Here is a 19440-nt window from a genome sequence, read left to right on the forward strand (position 1 = left end):
AAAGAAGTCAGAAAAGACACCACCAGGTTGGATGAAATGTTTACATTTATATTGAAATCTGCACTAAAACAGAGTGATTTCTACCAGTCAATGCAACTTTGCCAAAGCAGAATCACAAACTTCCCTTGGGGAGGTCCAGTCAGCTAGCAGCGGTGTTTCCTAAGCAGGAACATCAGGGAGAAGCTAGGAAAACTCTCTCTCTATCTCAATCTCTCTCTCTCTCTCTCAAAAAAAACAAAAACAAAAAACAAAAAAACCTTCTTCCCTGGTGGCCCCACCTCAGTTCTCCCACATGTATCCATACAGATTTAAGAGCTCAGACATGCTCCTCATTTCCACACCATTTCAATTTCTTCATTGCAATAAATATAAAATTGGCAATGCTCACACACCACAGTACAGACAATACTTCAGGCTTCAGCACACAGCTGTAAACAGTGACTAGGTTAAAAAAAAAAAAAGGGTTGGGGGTTTTCACAGCCAGTTAAGATTTTTTTTTTTTTAAATGAAAGGACATGATGAAGGACAGAGGCCACCTCCAGTTTTCATTTGTTTCACTGGTTTGAGGAACTTTTGCGAAACCTCATTTAAGTGGATAACCTAAAGTGTTGGGAGAAGATGTAAGAAAGTGGCCTAAGCACTGCTTATGGCTGTTAGATAAATAACCCATGTCCCAGGTAGCACTGAACCTCAATGAGCAAGACTGAATAAGGACTTCATATGTTCAGATAGATATGTTTGGACTGGTTGGCTCAATACAGAAGAGAATGCCTGGCAAAGTTGGGCAGCACACATGATAGCAAGAATGACAGTTGGAGAATTCCAAGTGAAAACTGGCAGGGAGAGAGGTTAAGGACACCTTTGCTTGGCTGCCTGAAGAATGGGTCAGTCTATTACAATTAGCAGTGCACATTTTACTCAAACAATAAATTAGAGCTTTTTATAAAAAGAATCACAGAAGAGGGAGCAGAGTTCAGAACATAAACATCAAGTTCTATCCCTCCAAGAAATTAGGGCATTGCTAAAAGAACAGAAGACAAGATTTTCTGTCAATGAAACAAGACTTGGCAAGAAAAGAAAGTGAACTTAATAGCTGGATGTTAGCAAAGGAACAAAATAATTCTCCTTTTCTACTTAAAAGGCAATAAGACTGTATATTACTGCCATGATGACCAGTAGCTCTGGTGATTTTTAAAATGTACTAATACCAGAGAGGGCATACACAGAAGGAAAAGGAAATGCAGTGTTAAGAAATGAAGTGACCCCTTGGGGAAGAAGCTAGTGCACATGCTATAACGTGTAATTTAGTTAAAACTGGGATTGTACTGCCACCAGGTGACATTCTAAAAAGAGATAAGGGATAGTAAGATGTCTTCTTAATCAGACAGGAGCAAGACACAGCCCTGGGTAGCTTCTAGTCAAACCCTAAACCCCCAAACTATGCCTCAACTAAAGCAAGGCCTCTTTTGAATTACCTTAGGACATGAGCAAGATTAAAGGGAAATTTTAACGTAGCAGACAAGCTCTATATGAGCAGCATGTATGTTTTCTGTGAGGAAATGCACGATGCAATGGGAAAATTATGTATACCACTAAAAAAGTTGTAAAAAAAGCATTAAAAACTTCAACTGAGACTCTTAAATCACAGGAGGTTTGGAGGAAAAAACAACCTCCCAAATCCTTTCTTTCCCTACTGAACAAAAGTGGGTTACACTAATGCTTACACCCAAACCAGTAACTTGCTTTAAAAGCAAAGCACAGACCATATATGAACGTCCTCCTGGTTAGATATTGGATCCTAGTAATCTCAATCACTGCAGCATAGAATAAATCAGACTGTAACTGTTACTGCAATAAACACCTAGTCCAGTTTAAAGTTTTGTTCTTTTTTTTTATAATTCCAGTTTGTATATTTCCCATAGGTATACAGTGAACTCTTAGCTATATTTTCCCTCCCCCCATCCCTCCCCCCCCTTTAAAAGCCTTTCCTTCTTTCTCAGGCAAACTGAAAAATATATCAAGCCCACTTACGAAAAGATCTTGGGAGGAGGGGATAATGTGTTAATACATTCATAAGGAACCCTACGATTTACACCAACCTAATTCTCTTTTTAGAATATGAAGCAAGGAAGGAAAGATTCTCTACAAAGCAAACTATACTTGCTTCTTGTTTTGTAAAGGTCAATTTCTGTTGGAATAAGTCATCTGTAAAAATAATACCAATAAACAAAAATATACAACTTAAGACCTGATAAGGCTTTAAATATTTTTAGGTTTTGTAGAAAGGGAAACTACTCATTTTTCCCCCAAGGGGAAAAAATAACAGATTTTTAAGGGAATGACAGATCCTTCTAAAAAAAATGTTTAAAAATCAGAACTTGGAACATGGATAGCACTGCACAGAATCTCAACGGCACAGAACACTACACAAGAATGAGATGCCAGTAATGTTATCATGGGAACAGCTGTCTGGAGATTCACACTTGTGAGCAAAGAGAGCTCTTAGACGAAAAGAACTGTTAAAATATTGTAATGACATATGTCAACATGGACCAAAAAATGGGGAGGGGAGAGAGAAAATGCAAGAGTGGGTCCATTAAGAGACATGATATTCAGCAGCATAAAAAATAAAATCTTCCAAAGTTTCCCAAAGACTAGGGCAAAAATCTGACAGTTACAACTAGGATCTTATAAAAGAAGCACAAGAGGGAGATTAAAAGAGCAGAACACATTCCCTACTACCTGTAGCATCTCCTATTTCTGAATGCCAATTATGTTCAATATGGCACTACAGGTTAAAAAAAAAATCCAGAACATGAGTCACATAAAAAAAACTAAAATACAAACCTTTAAAACTGGGAAAAAAACATCTGTTTTTAAGTAAAGTGGAATGTGATTCTGTTAACAAGCTAAATTATTACATATTACATAATCCATAGAAAACGAAGAATAAGAAGGGATTTGGGTATTGTTCATTACTTAGGCTGATATGGTCCTAGGGAAGAACAAACAGTAATAATGTTGAGCATCACACAAACAACTAAAAAAGTCCTGTTCTGGTTTCAACTGAAGAATATTTTAAAAACAATAACCTTCCTTTGCTATTTTTTTTGTAGTTAAACCAAACCTTTTTATGTACAAGACCAGTTTAAACCCCACCCCCTCTCCCCTTCAAACACTAGATATGGACATCCAGGAACATTCTAAAATGGAAAGTGCTTTAAGAAAGAGAAGGATTCTGTAGTGCCAGTGATATAACTGATCAGATGAGGCTATGATGCTGTTAACACTGATGGGAGCCAGTCAGGCAAGTGTGGTTTGCTTCTCCTCAGGCGTTTCCTCCAACAGCTGCATGATCAGTTCATGGAGAGGTTTGCAGATCTTTGCATAGCCCCCTCCTGTGAGATGTAGGAAATCAAACATGTCGTGGCAGGAGATGGCACCATCTGAGTGCACAAAGCCCCCATCTGTATCCAATAGCTGAACGTTGGCAAGCTTGGGCAGAGAGACTTTGAGGAGCTGATTTACCTTGGCATTCTTTTGCCTCAAGGGGTTGGGCTTTTCACCTCGAGGGAGAAGACCCTGGGGCAGCAGAGAGAAACAAACAAACAAAAAAAAGATATCAGTGACAAAATGAGCAAAACATATTCACTTGTTCTTACTTTCTGATATTTCACAAATAGTTAAATGTCATTTCTTACCACTCTCCCATCCCACTTAGGAGCTGGAAGTATTTCTCTTCACTGAACCAATGGCTTTAAATTGATCTTGTAGTATTTGAGATTAATGTTTTTACATATATGTACTATCACAGGCAGTTTATTCAAAACCAGGATGACACACTGGTTTAATTTCAAATATTAACTGAAGGACAGAGAACTCCTTGTTTGATGGATACTGAGAACATTTTCCCTCAATATACTACTACTTTCAGAATTAAGAATGTAACCCTGTTTTGTAGCTAGAAAAACCTCTCTGATCTGTTAGAACTCTGGGAAAGTTCAGAGTCCTAATAAATACATCAACCCAAACCAACTGGATGAGGAACAAGCTAGTTAAATTATTCAAGTTCAGGCCTTATTAAAGTACACTGGGAAGTCAGAACTTCTAATTTGATGTCTCTGGAAAATTCCTTACAGCTTGCACCTTTATAAAACACGGGAGGCAGGAAAGAGATCTAGTCTACCTACAACAATAGGAAAGTCTGCAACCTCCTGACAGATGAAGGGAGGTGCTGAGTGGATAATGTCACTGGGTCTGGGAAATGACAACGGGAATGGTCAGTTAGGGCAGCAGACATACACATGGGGAGGAAAGAGATTTTACCAGAGACATCCTTTCCCTTTCTCAAGGTGTTCTCATCTAAAGATTTCATAGACTCAAGAATTAATGTAACACAGATATATTGAGAATTGATATTGGGTTCTCCAGTTGCCCTGGAGATTTTAAGGTCTCCATTCATACCAAAGGGCTGCATACCAGTACAATGACTTTGGCCTGTGGCTGCCTCGTGTTAATCAACTGTACAATGGCCTCAATACCACCTGCTACCTCCTCTGCTGTATTTTCATGGTTGTTTGTTCCTACCCAAACAACGATAACCTGTAATGAAGAATAAGATAATATTATTTTATGGGGTGGCTACTGTTTAATAATGAGAAAAAAAAACTACTTCTACATGTAAATATAAGAACCACATACACAGTTCTCCATATTGTTAGGAAAAAGGGGCATAGAGATTAAAATTTTTCTGAGGTGAAAAAAAAAATTCTATCTTTAGCCTGAATCAAGCATTAAGTTTTGTTTGTCTTCATTCAGGGTTCCTGATATTATAAAACACCATTATTTAAAATAATCAGCTCAGGGGGCAGCTGGGTAGCTCAGTGGATTGAGGGTCAGGCCTAGAGATGGGAGGTCCTAGGTTTACATCTGGCCTCAGACACTTCCTAGCTGTATGACCCTGGGCAAGTCACTTGACCCCCATTGCCTAGCCCATAACCACTCTTCTGCCTTGAAACCAATACACAGTGTTGATTCTAAGATGGAAGGAAAGGATTTAAAAAATAATAACAATCAGCTCAGAAAAAAGAATATTGAAGGCTAGGGCTGATGTTCTCTTTAGTTACTTCTTGTTAACCACTTTTATATATTTGTTTTTTTAATTAAAATAAAGAAGCCATAAAATTTCTTTGTCTATGAATATAATATCTTTTTGTATAGTTAAGTAGGATGATTTTGGTTAACTATATATTTAACTACTGTAATCAATACATTGTTTTCTTTCTTTTTTAAGCCTTTACCTTCTGGATTGTGTATTGTGTATAGTACTGTGTATTGGTTCCAAAGTAGAAGAGTGCTATGGGCTAGGCAACTGGGGTCAAGTGACTTGCCCAGAATTACACAGCTGAGTTTATGTGGCCATATTTGAACCCAGGACCTCCTGTTTCTAGGCTTGGCTCTCAATCCACTGAGTCACCTAGCTACCCCCAATATATTGCTTTCTTCAGAGATAGTATAGCATAATGGATAGAAGGCTGGCTCCTGAAGTAAGGAAGACCTGGGCTCAAATCCTACCTCTGACACAAACTAGCTATGTGAACATGGGCAAATCCTTAACCATCATGTGGCTCACTAAGGCTTAATTTCAGAGAAGTTGTACAGTTTCCATGGAAATAAAATCACAGATCTGGTCCTAAATAAATATTGCTTTCTTAGTTAATTATTTATCTCAGAATTATGTTCCGAAATGAAGCTACCATTCACCCTAAAAAACATGATTTTGTTTCTTCAAATTTTCTTTAAAAATTCTTTAAAAATTAGTATATGAAAAGAATTCACTTTACTAGTTGAGTCTTACTTTACCTTAGGTTTAATATTCTCCAGTTCTCCATTCTTCAGTCTCCATAAGACATGTCTTGTTGTGTCACCACCAATCCCAAAATTCAATGCATGAAGAGGGGAAAAAAGCTCTCGCCATATCTAGAAACATGAAAACAAGTTACTTAAGTCAAAAATCAGTTGAAAAGAAATCTCAAATCACAGCACAGTTGTGAGGCATTTATTTCATTATTTCAAATGACAAAAAAACATTCATCTTCTGAATTAAAATCCGTCTGATTATAGGACTTTCTATACTAATAGGTCTCAATTCAAGAATTCACCAATAACACAATCCACTCCTTTAAGCTATGCCAACATTTATGATTAAGCTGGTTCCTTACACTCTCTTTTTTCTCTTTATGTAGCCAGCTAAAGGTGTGGAATGACAAAGAGATAGAATGTTTCAAGGGCTGAAATAATTGAAGTTCAAAGGTGGATTTAATTTTAAATGACTTTTCATTTTTGCTTTTAAACTTGTCTGACTATCCTATCTCAAAGCAGAAGTTTTTCCCAGAATTATGTAGGTTGACCTTCAATCCATCATGAAAATCTGTAATTAATAGATACCATCTATCAATATTTCAACTCCATGACTTCAACCTTTACCTCATACTGCTGTAGCAATTGCACCATGGAGTCTCCCACAAACAGGACATCAGGCTCTTTGTCTTTGCAGTCCAGGACAAATCTGTTGTGCTGGTTTGAAGAAGAAAGAATTAGAAACTGGCACTTCCCCTGTGAGATTTTTTGGCCTATAAAAAACAGTTGTCCAACCAGTTACTCTGCTGCCAATCTTTTAAACCTTTCTTTCTCTTTTCCCCTATTAGTTCATTTCTTTGGGTTAGAATTTTACAGCTTCTTTCTCTTCTACTACACTGACTATATAATTATACTATCAACAGGCATATTGTTCAAATCTTAACAGTGGGTCAATCCTAATATGAATCTTATTAGCTCAAATGTGTAAAAATATAGCAAATTGTTATTTAGGATTTTTATGGGTTTTTTTTAACTCAAGTCTCCTCAAGCTTAACTAAGGTTTATAAATTCTGTATCCTAAAGTTATAATTTCATAGATTTAGAGTGGGAAGGGACTTTAGAGGCCATCTAATCCAATTCCCTCATTTTATAGAGGAAACTGAGGCCTAGGGAGATTAAGTAACCTGCCAAAGGTTACTCAGATAGTAGCCATGGGGTGGGGTGGGGGTGGGGGTGGGGTGGTTAAGATTTGACTCAAATACTTTTATTTCTTATCATTTGCAAAGATTCATTCAAAAACAAAAAGGATTTGAAGTACAATTTAAATTCTAGCTCCTACTTCTACTAAGATGTTATGGTCACTAGACTCCCTAATCTGCCTCCATTAAATGTCTTATAAATACAATACAGACATACTATATTCATTAATGCTTTCCCCCAGTTTAAGGCAACTAGTTTGAAATCTACTAGTGATTAGTGGAAGAAAGTGTGGCACCAGGCTTTCTTAAATTGAAAGGGTCACAAGATCATACTAGAGCTGGAAGGGACCTTAAAGGTCATCTGGTCCAACCCCCTCATTTTTCAGATGAGGAAACTGAGGCCCAGGGAGGTTAAGTGACTTGCCGAAGGTTATACAGGTAAGCATCAGGGGTAAGATTTGAACCCAGGTCCTCTGACTCCAGAGTCAGTGCACTTTTTCTTGTACCACGGTGCCTTCCTAAAATAGGCAAAACAAAAAAACAAAAAACAAAAAACTTTAACTGGTAAGGAAAGGGGAGGTTTTTCTGGCCAAGACATATCATTTCATGTCTTTAATGCATGTCCTCAATAATACCAAGAAATTAGCTCATAGTTATGTGACAGTATATCTAAAGGACCACAAATTTGGAGCTTAGAGTAACCTCTGAGGCTTCGAGTACAAGCTCCTCTTTAGTTATTAAAGAGTTAAAAGGTCTCTTCCCCACAAATCCCTAGTGGCCTGACTGTCCACTGTTTTCCAACCCTAGTCATCTAAGGGCAACTCCTGGATACAGTTTCGGTTACTACACTTTAATAATGGGCATAATGGAACAGGTCCAATGAGGGGCAACTAAAAGCATCAAAACGATTAAATAGTTTCCATGATTTTTCATCTAGGTTTTAGGATATTAGGGGATGTTGAAAATGCTGAATCAATTGCGGCAACTTTTTATTAGTAACTTAAACAACACATAAGAATTTAACAAATACCAATCTACTTCCCCCTTAATCTTTGTCCATGCATATGCATGCTTTAAAAATTATTTTCAATGACAAATTCTCTCTCCTCCCCCACCCACTGAGAAGGCATGAAATATGATACACATTAAATAGCACATATATACTTGAGCATGCACATACTGAAACACAAATATGGTTTGTTTTTTTTAAAGCTCACTATTTAATATAAACTTCTGAGCCAAGTGATCAAATATTAAATCAGGGAGGGAATACAATCAAATGGAATAAAACCATCAAAGACCAGTTCACCTAATCCTGGAATATTAGAACTTGAAGACTTGAAAGAGATAGAAAATAAAATAAGCTACTATCTTATACAGGGAATGAAGTCTAGACAATGACAAAAAGAATGAACACAGGTAATTCCCATTTAAATAGTACTTTACTGTAGATACAATGTTTTCATTAATAACTGTATGAAGTAGGTAATAAAGAAAACAATCCACACAGTGCTTTTCTAGGGCATTATTATCCCCAATTTGGGATAGCAGGATGGGGGAAACTGAGGATAACTGAAGTAAAGTGACTTAAGGAAAACTTTCCACAAAAACACAGCTAGTGTGATGACCAAATTAAAAACCAGGTCTTCTGACTCCAAATACAGTGGGGGTTTTTTCTACACCAATTTGCAGATAAAATAGAAAACAGGTTCTATAAAACTTTAAATTCCTGTTCTTTAAAGTGAACTGAATTATGAATCCAAATTATGGTGAGAAAAAAATAATATATGTTATGGGCTAAAGGGGACTATTCAACTCCAAAGTCAAACATTAATGAAGGAAGTTGTTTTTAAAATCTGGTATTTTGCAATTTAATTATATTTATGCTGAGTAGCACTGAGCCATTTCTGATAACTACACTCACTAGGCCTTCTAAAAATATTACTTTCTTTCAAAGGCTTAAAAATTTGCTGAATAAAATATCTGTAAATTTACCACCTCTCCAAATAAATTCAGATTCTTACTGGTTTAATACATTCCTAGCCCTCTGAAATGATCATATTTCTCAAAGCATATTATAGTTTATTTATTCAGTAGAATGAAAGCTCCCAGAGGTTAGGGAAGGGACTATTTCATTTTTATCTTGTAATTTCAGTGCTGAGCATATAGTAATTAATAAATAAAACAGTGAGGTGAGGAACCTGTAACTGCACCCCACATACTAATTCTTATTTTATGATTTTGTTCAATAAAGGCTTGTTGCCTAAATGGGGGGAAAAAAGGCACTGCTTTGCCCACTAGGGTCCTGTTAAAAACTAAAGTGGATGACCCCATATCACATTAATAAAATGTAATACCTGAGACATCCATCGATCATCTCCTTGAATATCTTCGGCTGCATGTGGAATAGCTGCTGGGTTTGAGTCCCCCTGGCTCATTCTACACCTGAAGAAAAAGTTTATCAGTGACAGTAAGTCAATTAACAGTGTGTGGGACCATGCTAATATTTTATTAGACTTCTATCTGCCATGACTAGTTTAAGGCAGCACACTGTAGTGGGGAGAGCTGGCCTTGGAATCAGGAAGACTTAAGTTCAAACTTTACCTCAGGTATATACTGGCTGTATAAACCTTTAGTAAGTTACTTAACTTGGCCTCCAAGCAATTAAAATTTTTAAGTGTCAGGGCAGGCAGCAGATGAGCACAGGCAAAAGCTTCCTCAGAGGAGTTCTCTTTCTTTGTCTTGATCTATGATTTCACCCTTCCAGGGAATCCTTCAACAAATAAAATCCTTTTACCAAGACAGTACAAAATTCTTCTGTAATTTATAACCTTAGTTGCCTGGGGACACTGAAAGATTAAGTGACTTGCCCAGAGTCATACAGATAGTAAGAGTAAGAGATGGGACTCAACTCAGGTCTAGCTCTAGATCTAATACCCCACAATGCCACGCAGTTTCCCATGCCAATGAAAACACAGATTCAGATCAAAATGTTTTTAAAATAGTATACGCCAAATTAAAGGTTTCATTTTGCCTTTGCCTAGAAATTTTGCAACTATGGTTTATTTTTAGTAACAAGTGGGCTCTGAGACATGACCTTACTTAAGCAGCACAAATATCTAGGTACTACTATACTCTAGACAAGATTTAATTGTCTTTTAGGAACAATGCATTAAAATTAGTAGAACTATTCTGAGAGTGCTTTACAACTATATAAATTTTTCATGATTATATTTTATCTTAAGTGCAGGCGCAAGGGGATTAGCCACTTACGGATCAATGAAACCTACACAAGAGCTGTTTTGACTGCTACAGTTACAGAGTTTGGAAGAGAGCTGAAGTGATATGAATCCAGGGGTTACCTAATACTATAAAAATATCTCACTAGTGCAGAAACCACTCAAGGTTTTGTACTGATCAAAGGGTTGGGCACTGTTCTCTTACAAATGTACTGACCAATCTCCTAAAATGCCCGACTCTTTTTCAAATAAGGTCAGAGATCAAAAGGAGCAAGAACAGGAAAAATTATTTATTACTAAAGTTCAGCTAAATTAGTAATACTGACTTTTCAAAAAGTCAGTTAATAAAATCATAAAATTCCCAACCATTGGAGGATTTCTGCTACCCAAAGTTCATTTGGTTTAAAACAAACAAAAAATACCAAGATTCATAGGGGAGAACAAAAAACAAACATTCAGGTCCTACCCACCTCATCCTCATATAACAAGACTTTCCATTAAACCATCATGAATTTCATCCATTTAGCAAATATTTGTCTAGTGCTCCAACTCATAAACGAGTTGCTGTGTTAGTCCTTAAAGAACCACAATGTACATACTACACCCTGAAAATGAATTTTTTTTCTTTTTGAGCTTTAACGTATCATGTAAACTAAAAGATACAAATAAATTTGAAGGAAAATCAGTCTGAGGTCAGTGAGGTCCAATATTCCAAAGGATCTGGGACTTCACTGAAGAATGTAAATATCAAGTAATTATTAAGTATCTGTTATGTGCTAGTATTGGTTATTTTTTCACATTAATTACAATTATTCTATCAAATGTACTTTTCCTTGACCCTAGGATATTTATTCATCAACTCAAAAGACTTGTGGAATATTTGAACTAGAAGAGGCATAGAAATCACCTAATCCAACCCTTCATTTTACAGATAAAGATTGGAGAAAATTGGATTGGCCAGTTACTATTTCTATAGACTAACAGAACTTTTGAACCTAAATTAGAAATTGATTAAATGAAGACTGAGTTTTCATTATTAATCTGATATTGAAAGAAAATCCTAATCATTAATGCAATCTTTTCAGCGGGAGTTATCCCAAATTATTTTTCAAGGTTAAAATATTTGTTTATTAAATAACTGGACTCTAAAGATTATAAAATACAGTATATGGCATTATGATAGATACTGTTGCATACATTTATACTTCTGAAGAATTACAGGGATATTCTTATGAAACAAATTGATTGCTATTCTAATTCATTTCCCTTTTTTGTGTTTAGGTTTCAATAATTCTTCTTTAGGGACAAGTCATCAATTTGAACAATAAAGACTGGGATAAAGACCCAACCCATGCCTGGTATTGCCAAGATGACTTGATTAGTCAAGTCCACTCTGGCTATAGCATGTTCCACAACAGGAAGGGCTAACAGTATATGTGCTGGATATAATATTCTTAATTTTAAAATACAATATTCTAATTGAAAAGAAATTTTTGCACTTATATCAAAGTCATTCTAATTTGTAAACTACAAATAGAAGCAATCTTCTACTGTACAATTAAATCAATAGTTATAGAATTTATTTGACAATCTGAAAAACAGCACTGATGAGGTCACATCTGGGCCAAATAACATAAATGAATTTAAGGGATCACAGATTTGAAGCAGAAATGGCTGTCAAAGACCACATAGTCCAATCCTCTCTTTTTTATAGAGAGGAAACCATGATCAAGAGAAGTTTGTTCAAGGTTTATATTCAAGTCCTCTGATTCCAAAATGACTGCCATTCCACTATGCCACAGACTGATTCCCTAGAGAAGACCTGGCATCTCTATTATAATGGTTTTGAGTATAGGCTTTATTATTTACTATCTGTGTGATCACAGGAAAGATATGACCTCAATGAGTTGTGTTTCCTCATCTGTAAAGTGGAGATAACACTACTTTACCACTTACCTCACAAAGTTGTTATAGGGGAAAAAAACACTTTGTAAACTGTAAAATGCTACAACTGCACAGTGAAAATGGTGCTAGATTTGCAATCTGAGGATTTCTGTTCAAATGTCAGGTCTACCACTTACTAGCTATGTACCCTTGGTCAAATCACATCACCTTTCTGGGTCTGTTTTCCTCATTTGAAAATGGAAGTGGTATTTCCATCTCTAAATCCTATGATTTATGGGTCATCTCTTCATGAAATTAGCTATTATATATCTAAAAAATTCTCAAAGGAGTCAGATCTAGAAGGGACCTTTGAGATCAACTACTCCAATCTCTTCAGTTTGCAGAGGAAAAAGTTGAGGCCCACAAAAGTAAAGCCTAGTAACAAATGACAAGCACTGAAACCCAAGTTTGCTGATTTTCAGGCCAGTATTTCTTCTACCATATATACCATGATGCTCCACACAGGAACTGTAAAGGAGTGTAATCCAAATTTATGAAGCTTCAATTAGAGTATGGTGGCAGTTTGTTGGGACATTCTCTAAATAGATGGATAGATGAAAGAAAGAAATGAAAATAAAAACAAAAATTTAAAAAAAATGTTAAAAGTATTAGGATTGTTCTTTTGGATCTTTTTTTTTTTTAAAGCCCTTACCTTCTGTTTTATAATGAATATTAAGTATCACTTCTAAGGCATTAGAGTTGTAAGGGCTCAGTAATTGGGCTTAAGTGATTTGCCCAGGGACACCCAACTAGGAAGTGTCTGAGATCAGATTTGAACTTTTGAATTCTCTTGATTCCAGGTCTAGTGGTGTATCGACTGTGCTACCTAGCTATCCCAAGACTGTTCCTTTGTTCAGCATTTAAAGTCTTTTACAACTTGGCTCCAACCTACCTTTTCTAGTTTTTACACATACTCTATAGTGCATCCAAGCTAACTTGGTTCTCTTTGCCCATAACTTTCCATCTCCTGTCCCCTGCCTCTTAACAGTCTGGCTGTACCCTACTCCTAAAATTCATTTCCTCCTGTCCTCCACTTCCCAGAATCTCTAGTTTCCTTTAAGTCAACAAGTATTTATTCAAAGTTTAGCTCATGTGTCACCTATATAGAAACCCTTTTCTGATCCTCTAGATCCAGCTGCTTGGACCTTCTCCCAAATTACACTGTATTTATTTTTTACATATTTTGCAAAAAAAAGCTCCTTGAAGGCAAGAACAGCTTCATTTCTATTTTTGTGTTCCTAATGCCTAACACACGTTGAGTCCTTAATATATGTTTGTTGTTTGATTTAAAAGCCCCTATCTCTCCCACTGTCTATGATTTCTATATTCAGCTGATGTTCATTATTTGAATTCTAGATTTAGACTCACCTAATCATGTAGAAGCAGTCTTAGCATAATATCATTATGCTTTGGAATAGAAGAGCCAGCAGGTGTTGAACATAATAAAATAGAACTGGATGTAGCCCTTTTATCTACCAGAATATGATAATGGCATTGTTAGCAACACTGCATTTTGGGGTTTACAACACATTTCTCTTGTGAGGTAGGTAGCACAAATAGTCAGAACTTGATTTTATACATGAGGAAACTTAGGATCAGAGATGTTAAGTGACTTCTCTAAGATTATGCATCTGATTAAATAAAGAGCCTGAACCTGGAACCCAAGGCTTTTGACTCCAAGTCTAGTGTTCTTTACAATGTATCTCAAAATTTTCATACTTCATAATGTTCTTTTTGCACAAAATCACTGGGTCTTGGAATAGTTATAGGGCAAACCGTTAACACAATCTTAACAGAGTTTAAGTGGTTAAAACAATAGGTACAAAAGCACAACTTCAATTCTCTTTTAAACTTAATACATGTCTATTTCCCTACCTATATAGATAGGTTTAAAAAGCCTAACCATTTTAGGTCTTTCACTACTCGGTATTTTCGACAATTTGTCTATGTGGAGTAACACCTAAAATACTAGGTATTGTTAAGGTGAAAATTAAATTATAAGCTATAATTGAGAGCTCTACTTTAATGTAAAAATTATGTCTGCCTTATAGTCACTATGATGACATCAACAGGAAATATTTTTTATATTTATACCTTCACCTGACATCTCTACTTAGTTGTTTACCTTTATCTCTGCTCAAAGCAACCAACCAAAATGGCACTTCAACTTTAGTCTCATTTTGGTTTAAAGAAATAAGTATTTTTCTAAATTCATTCCAACTAGTTTGATCATAAATCATAAGACTATAAGATTTAGGCCTGCAGGGACCAGTTTAACCCTTCCATTCTACAGAATTAGGAAACCGAGGGCTAAAAAGGTAGTAATTTGGCCAAAACTACACAGCTACTAAGTGTTCTGAATTTGATTCCAGGTACTCCTGTGCCAAATTATATATGTATGTATGTGTGTGTGTGTGTGTGTGTGTGTGTGTTAGATTTCCAGTATTTCCTGCTGTAAAATAATCTATCACCTAAATAAATTACTATTGTTATTACTACTTTGCTAGATTATATACAGAAAGAAATTGGAAAAGACAATGTTAACTTCTACTAAACTTCTAATGAATTTTTTACACTCAAGTTTATTTACATTCTAAGGTCCCATTATCTCAATTTTCTCATCTTTAAACAGAAATGTTCTGAATAGAGAAACTGAGGAACAGAAAAATGACTTCTCCAAGGCCATACATCAGGTAGAACTGGGAGTAGAGCACAAAATATTCTTAAACTAGCTAGTGTGTTGCTATGATTACAAGGCCACCCTTTTTCCTCCTACACAAGGGCAAAGTATCTTGGTGAAATCTTGTTTCTTTGTGATTTCAAACACTTGAATTTTGTATATTTCTGCCAAACTCAAATCTTCCAATACAAAGTAGCTTTCAGTTTTCCCAGAGTGGCTTGTTTTAAGAAACATTTTTTTGGGCAGCACAGAAAGAAAAATTCCAGTAGCTTGTGAATTCTACTTTTCAAGAACCAAGTATAAGAAGGATGACCAAGGAAAATGCATGGCAAAAGATTCATATTATATAAGCATCAGACTCAGTAAATTATTTGATCCCTAATAACAAAACTGAAGAATGATTCAGTTAACATGTAGGGCAATTTGTGCTGTCATATAACCCCTAGTAATATGGGGGCTTCAGACTCAGTATTAAGGAAGTACATAACATACTGACCTCTAGAATAGCAAAATTGTAACTAGCATTATAAAATATGTACCCACAGAGAACGATCTGGTGCCCCTTGTTACCCCATGCTGTTCCCATAATCATCCCTGGGGGCAGCTAGTCATTACACTGTGTGATCACAAACAGCAGGCTCAGTAAGAGAGGCCCAGCAGTTTACAGATAAAAGGTTTAAAGAACAAGGGGTCTATAAACTCGCCACAAGACTACATCCCAGAGAAGTCAAGGACTATCCATTAAAATGTTCTCTGGAAAGACATAAGGTAGCAGATTCTGAGATTTAGCAGAAATGGTAACTGGAAAAATCTCTTAAGGTCATTTTCTTAATTCCACTATTTTGCATCTTCATACATAATTTATTCTTAACTATCTAAGGCAGTTACACCACTGATGCTCAGAATGCTTACTCCAGCCTGGAGTATTATGCCTAATCAGAACACAGCATCAACAATAAAGAATTATAAATTATCACTCAGCTGGATGTTTCTCTAAATTGAACTAGAAAACAACTGAGGGGGTGGGGGTTGAACTAAGGCTCAAAAGATTCAGAATGTTTCCATTCTGACCTAAAGACTCCTATTTTGTTTCAGAAGGGAAGGTGCAATGGTGCAGCCCCTTCTTAAATGTTCCACTTCCAGTGAGCACTAGTGGGTGGGTCCCATGGCTCTAGCACATCATAATTTATTACCAAATGCCCTGGCAGATAAATTAAAAGCACAATGGTCTGCTCTCTTTTCTCTCCATTACTATCTTTATAACCAAACAATGCATTTGGGATTAGAACTCAAGAGACACAAGACATAATCAAATGCAAACAAGGCTGAATTTTCTCCTTCCTTTTCTCCCCATGACATGCCTCTATCCTCATATTTGAAGGGACATCAAATCAAGGCACTACAGCCAGACCCTTCTTCACTTTCCCCATGAGTAAGGAGCATTAAAGAAGCCATGGCCACTGATACTCCCAGATTTTTCTTTTGGTGACCAAAAAAAAGATGCTTGCCTGAGAGTGGGAACTCTCAGAAGGAGGGATACCAATATAAAGTGAATAAATTATACAGCCCTATATAAACCTTTTTTCTTTAAAATTAACAGAAGAAAATTATTTATAAAATTAATAAATGTGACCTTAAGGAAACAATTTCTCTGGACCTGGTTCCTCATCTGTAAAATGAGGACAGCTAGAAGCACTTCAAGACCTGATTTCAAATCCTGCCTCTGACACTAGCTGTATGACCCTGTTCCTCATATGTTAAATGAAGGAGTTGGACTCTATAGGCTTTAAGGTCTCTTCCAAAGTTAAGGTGGCTGGCCTAAAGCCAACTCTTTTTTGTCATGGACCCTTTTGGAAATGCAGGGAAGTCTATGGACCCTTTCTCTAAATGTTTATAAAAGTATAAAATAAAATACATAGTATTATGAAGAAAACCAATTATAGTGAAATATAGTTATCAATTTTTTAAAAAGTCCACAAAGCCCAGGTTAAGAACCTCTGATCTTGAATGGGGCTCTTAATATCCCCCATCTCCTCCTCTTAACATTCCAGGAGTCAGTCTATGAATTTCATCCTGAGAGGTGAGAGGTGGTGGGGAGAGAAGTTTAGAATGAGTTGGAATGATAGATTTTTCAAGAGAGAAAGGTGTGGGAACTGAGCGCAGAGGGACCAGGGTGGCAGCCCTGGCCTCTCATCACATTTAGGACTTCTGCTCCTTAGGATGGAGGGAGGCCAGAATCAGGGACTCAAAACTCAGGGATGGCAGGGAAAAGGCCACCAGCAGGTGGAGGACTGCTGGGGGGAGGCGTCGGCCGGGAAGTGAGTCGAACCGGTCCCAGGGGCTCGGGGAGGAAGAGGCGAGGGCCAGGGGGCCTACTCTGGGGCCTACAGCCAGGGGGGACATAAGAGATGCACACCCCAATCTGGGGGACGGGCAGTGGGCATCAGGGTCTCGAGGGACAAGTGGGGAAGCAGGCAGGCCGGAGGCAGGAGAAGAGTGGAGAGACATCTCACTCGGGTCGGGGGCGAGATGGGGGAGTCCGAGGGAGGGGGAGGGGTTGGGGGAAGGGAGGAATGGAGGAGGGGAGGCCGCAGGCTTCTTACAATAACAAGGCGCCGCCCCCGCCCAATCCTCCAGGCCGGCTGGCCGGCCGGACTCCACAACCCCAGCTGCACTCACTCAGGCGGAGGGTCCGAAAGGGCCCCAGGCGGCGGCGGCGGGTGGGCGCGTCTGTTTCTCGCTCGGTCCCGTCGGCCCCGCTCAGGCGCGTCCCTCCTCCGGCCCCAGCACCACCAGTAGCAGCGCCTCCACTTCCGCTTCCCGCCTGCCACTCACGTAGATGGCGTCCGGAAGTCCCGCCTCCATACGATCCTTCCATCAGATTTCCCATCCTCCTCCCCTCCCCCGCCCTTTTGCAGTTTTTCTCCTCCCGCTCTTCTCGCTCCCCTCCGCCCCTCACTGCCTCCTTCCCCTCCCATTTTTTTGTCCCTTCCCCCAGTTTTTCTCCCATTCCTCCCCCAACTCCCTTTTGATTCTCTGTAGCCTCCTTTTCTCCTCTCCTTTCCCTTTCTCCCTTTCCTTCCCTCCCTCTTTCCTTCTCACATCCTCTACTCTGCTGTACTCCTTCTCTTTCCATTCCCTCTTTCCTCCACTCTTCCTTCTACCCTCACCTCTCCCATCCTTCTTTCTCCCTCCATAAATTCACTTCTTCCTCCTTTTCTTAACTCCCTTCCCTTACTGCCTGCCTTTTTCACCTTTCCCACTCTTTCTCTTCTCTTCTAGCTTCTCATCCTTAGCATCACTTTTGTCTTCTTCTCCTATTACTTTTCCTTTCCCTCTCTCCTCTTTTCCTTTTCTCTTTCCTCTACTACTTCTCATTTTCTGGTGACTAAGGTAGATAGACCACTAGGCTTAGAGTCAGATACACCTGAGTTCAAGCCTCAGACATTTACTACCTGCATGGCCCTGACAAGTAGTCATTTAACCTCTGTTGGCCTCAGTTTCCTCAGTAGTAATAAAAGTAATAGCATCTGCCTCCTAGGGTTGTTGTGAGAATAAAATGAAATAATGTTTGTAATGCTTAGCATAATGTCCCACAGTAGGCTTTATTTAAATGCTTATTTCCTTCTGTTCCTCCTCCCCTCACTGTTCATTCAAGAATTTCCCCATCTCAGATGTTAAGGTAAAACAAAATATAAGCTATCCAGCAGAAACAATAAAGTTATCCAAATCACCAATAAGTAGAGAAATGAAAAGTGTTCCAAGTCACTAAAAATGAGAAATACAAATTAAAGTAACTGAAGTTTCCTCTCATACCCATCACTTTGGCAAAGTTGACAAAAAAGGAAAATGATATGTTGGAAGGGCTGCCATAGGATAATAGTAACATTGATACATCATTGGTACAGTTATGAATTAACAGTTCTAGGGAACAATTTGAACTATGTATGCCCTAAAAATTACTATAAAATGAGCATACCTTTTGACCCAAGTATACCATAACTAAGTAGATGTTAAACTAGAGAACCTCTGCAATCCTTTAAAATTCCTAATGTCTAGGATTTTTCCTTGTACACACAAATATGCAATAACTATAAGATATGAATAAAATAATAACTAAGTGGCATTGTGGATAGAAAAATGAACCTAGATTTAGGAAGATCTGTTTAAATCCAGCCTTAGGTCTTAGTAGCCAAGAGATAAAAGAAAGAGGAAAAGGTCCTAAATGTACAAAAATATTTATAGCAGTGTTTTTTGTAGAGGCAAAGATCTAAAAACTAGAGGGTTCCCATCTACTGGGGAACAAAGTATTGTATATGAATGTAATGGAATATTAATTGTACCTTAAAAAATAATGAAGGGACAGTGTCAGCAAAACCTGGAAGACTTGTATGAGCTGACACAGAGTGATGTGAACTAGGCCAGAAAAGCACCATACTTTAACAATATTATAAAAATTAATAATTTCAAAAGATTTAAGAACCCTGATCAACCTAATGATCAATCATGATTACTGAGC

At 37.5% G+C, this 19440-nt stretch overlaps 1 protein-coding gene across 5 annotated transcripts; it reads right to left on the minus strand.

Annotated features, from left to right (window-relative positions):
- Nucleotides 1-27: 27 nt before the first annotated feature.
- On the minus strand, nucleotides 28-17751 carry PAFAH1B2 (platelet activating factor acetylhydrolase 1b catalytic subunit 2). Of its 5 annotated transcripts, none has more exons than XM_016433839.2 (6): nucleotides 17525-17751; nucleotides 9416-9503; nucleotides 6487-6576; nucleotides 5863-5979; nucleotides 4465-4602; nucleotides 28-3582 (listed from the first exon to the last, which is right to left on the minus strand). In XM_016433839.2, exons 2-6 carry the CDS (start codon nucleotides 9494-9496, stop codon nucleotides 3304-3306), a joined length of 705 nt encoding a protein of 234 aa, XP_016289325.1. In that variant the 5' UTR covers nucleotides 9497-9503; nucleotides 17525-17751; the 3' UTR covers nucleotides 28-3303. The 5 variants fall into 5 exon arrangements, with proteins under 5 accessions (XP_016289325.1, XP_007494799.1, XP_056650331.1 ...); XM_007494737.3 differs by having other exon boundaries at nucleotides 4480-4602; nucleotides 17601-17750; XM_056794353.1 differs by having other exon boundaries at nucleotides 4480-4602; nucleotides 17525-17748.
- Between the last annotated feature and the right edge of the window lie 1689 nt (nucleotides 17752-19440).

Source organism: Monodelphis domestica, chromosome 4, assembly GCF_027887165.1.
Source record: "Monodelphis domestica isolate mMonDom1 chromosome 4, mMonDom1.pri, whole genome shotgun sequence".
Lineage (NCBI taxonomy): Eukaryota > Metazoa > Chordata > Mammalia > Didelphimorphia > Didelphidae > Monodelphis > Monodelphis domestica.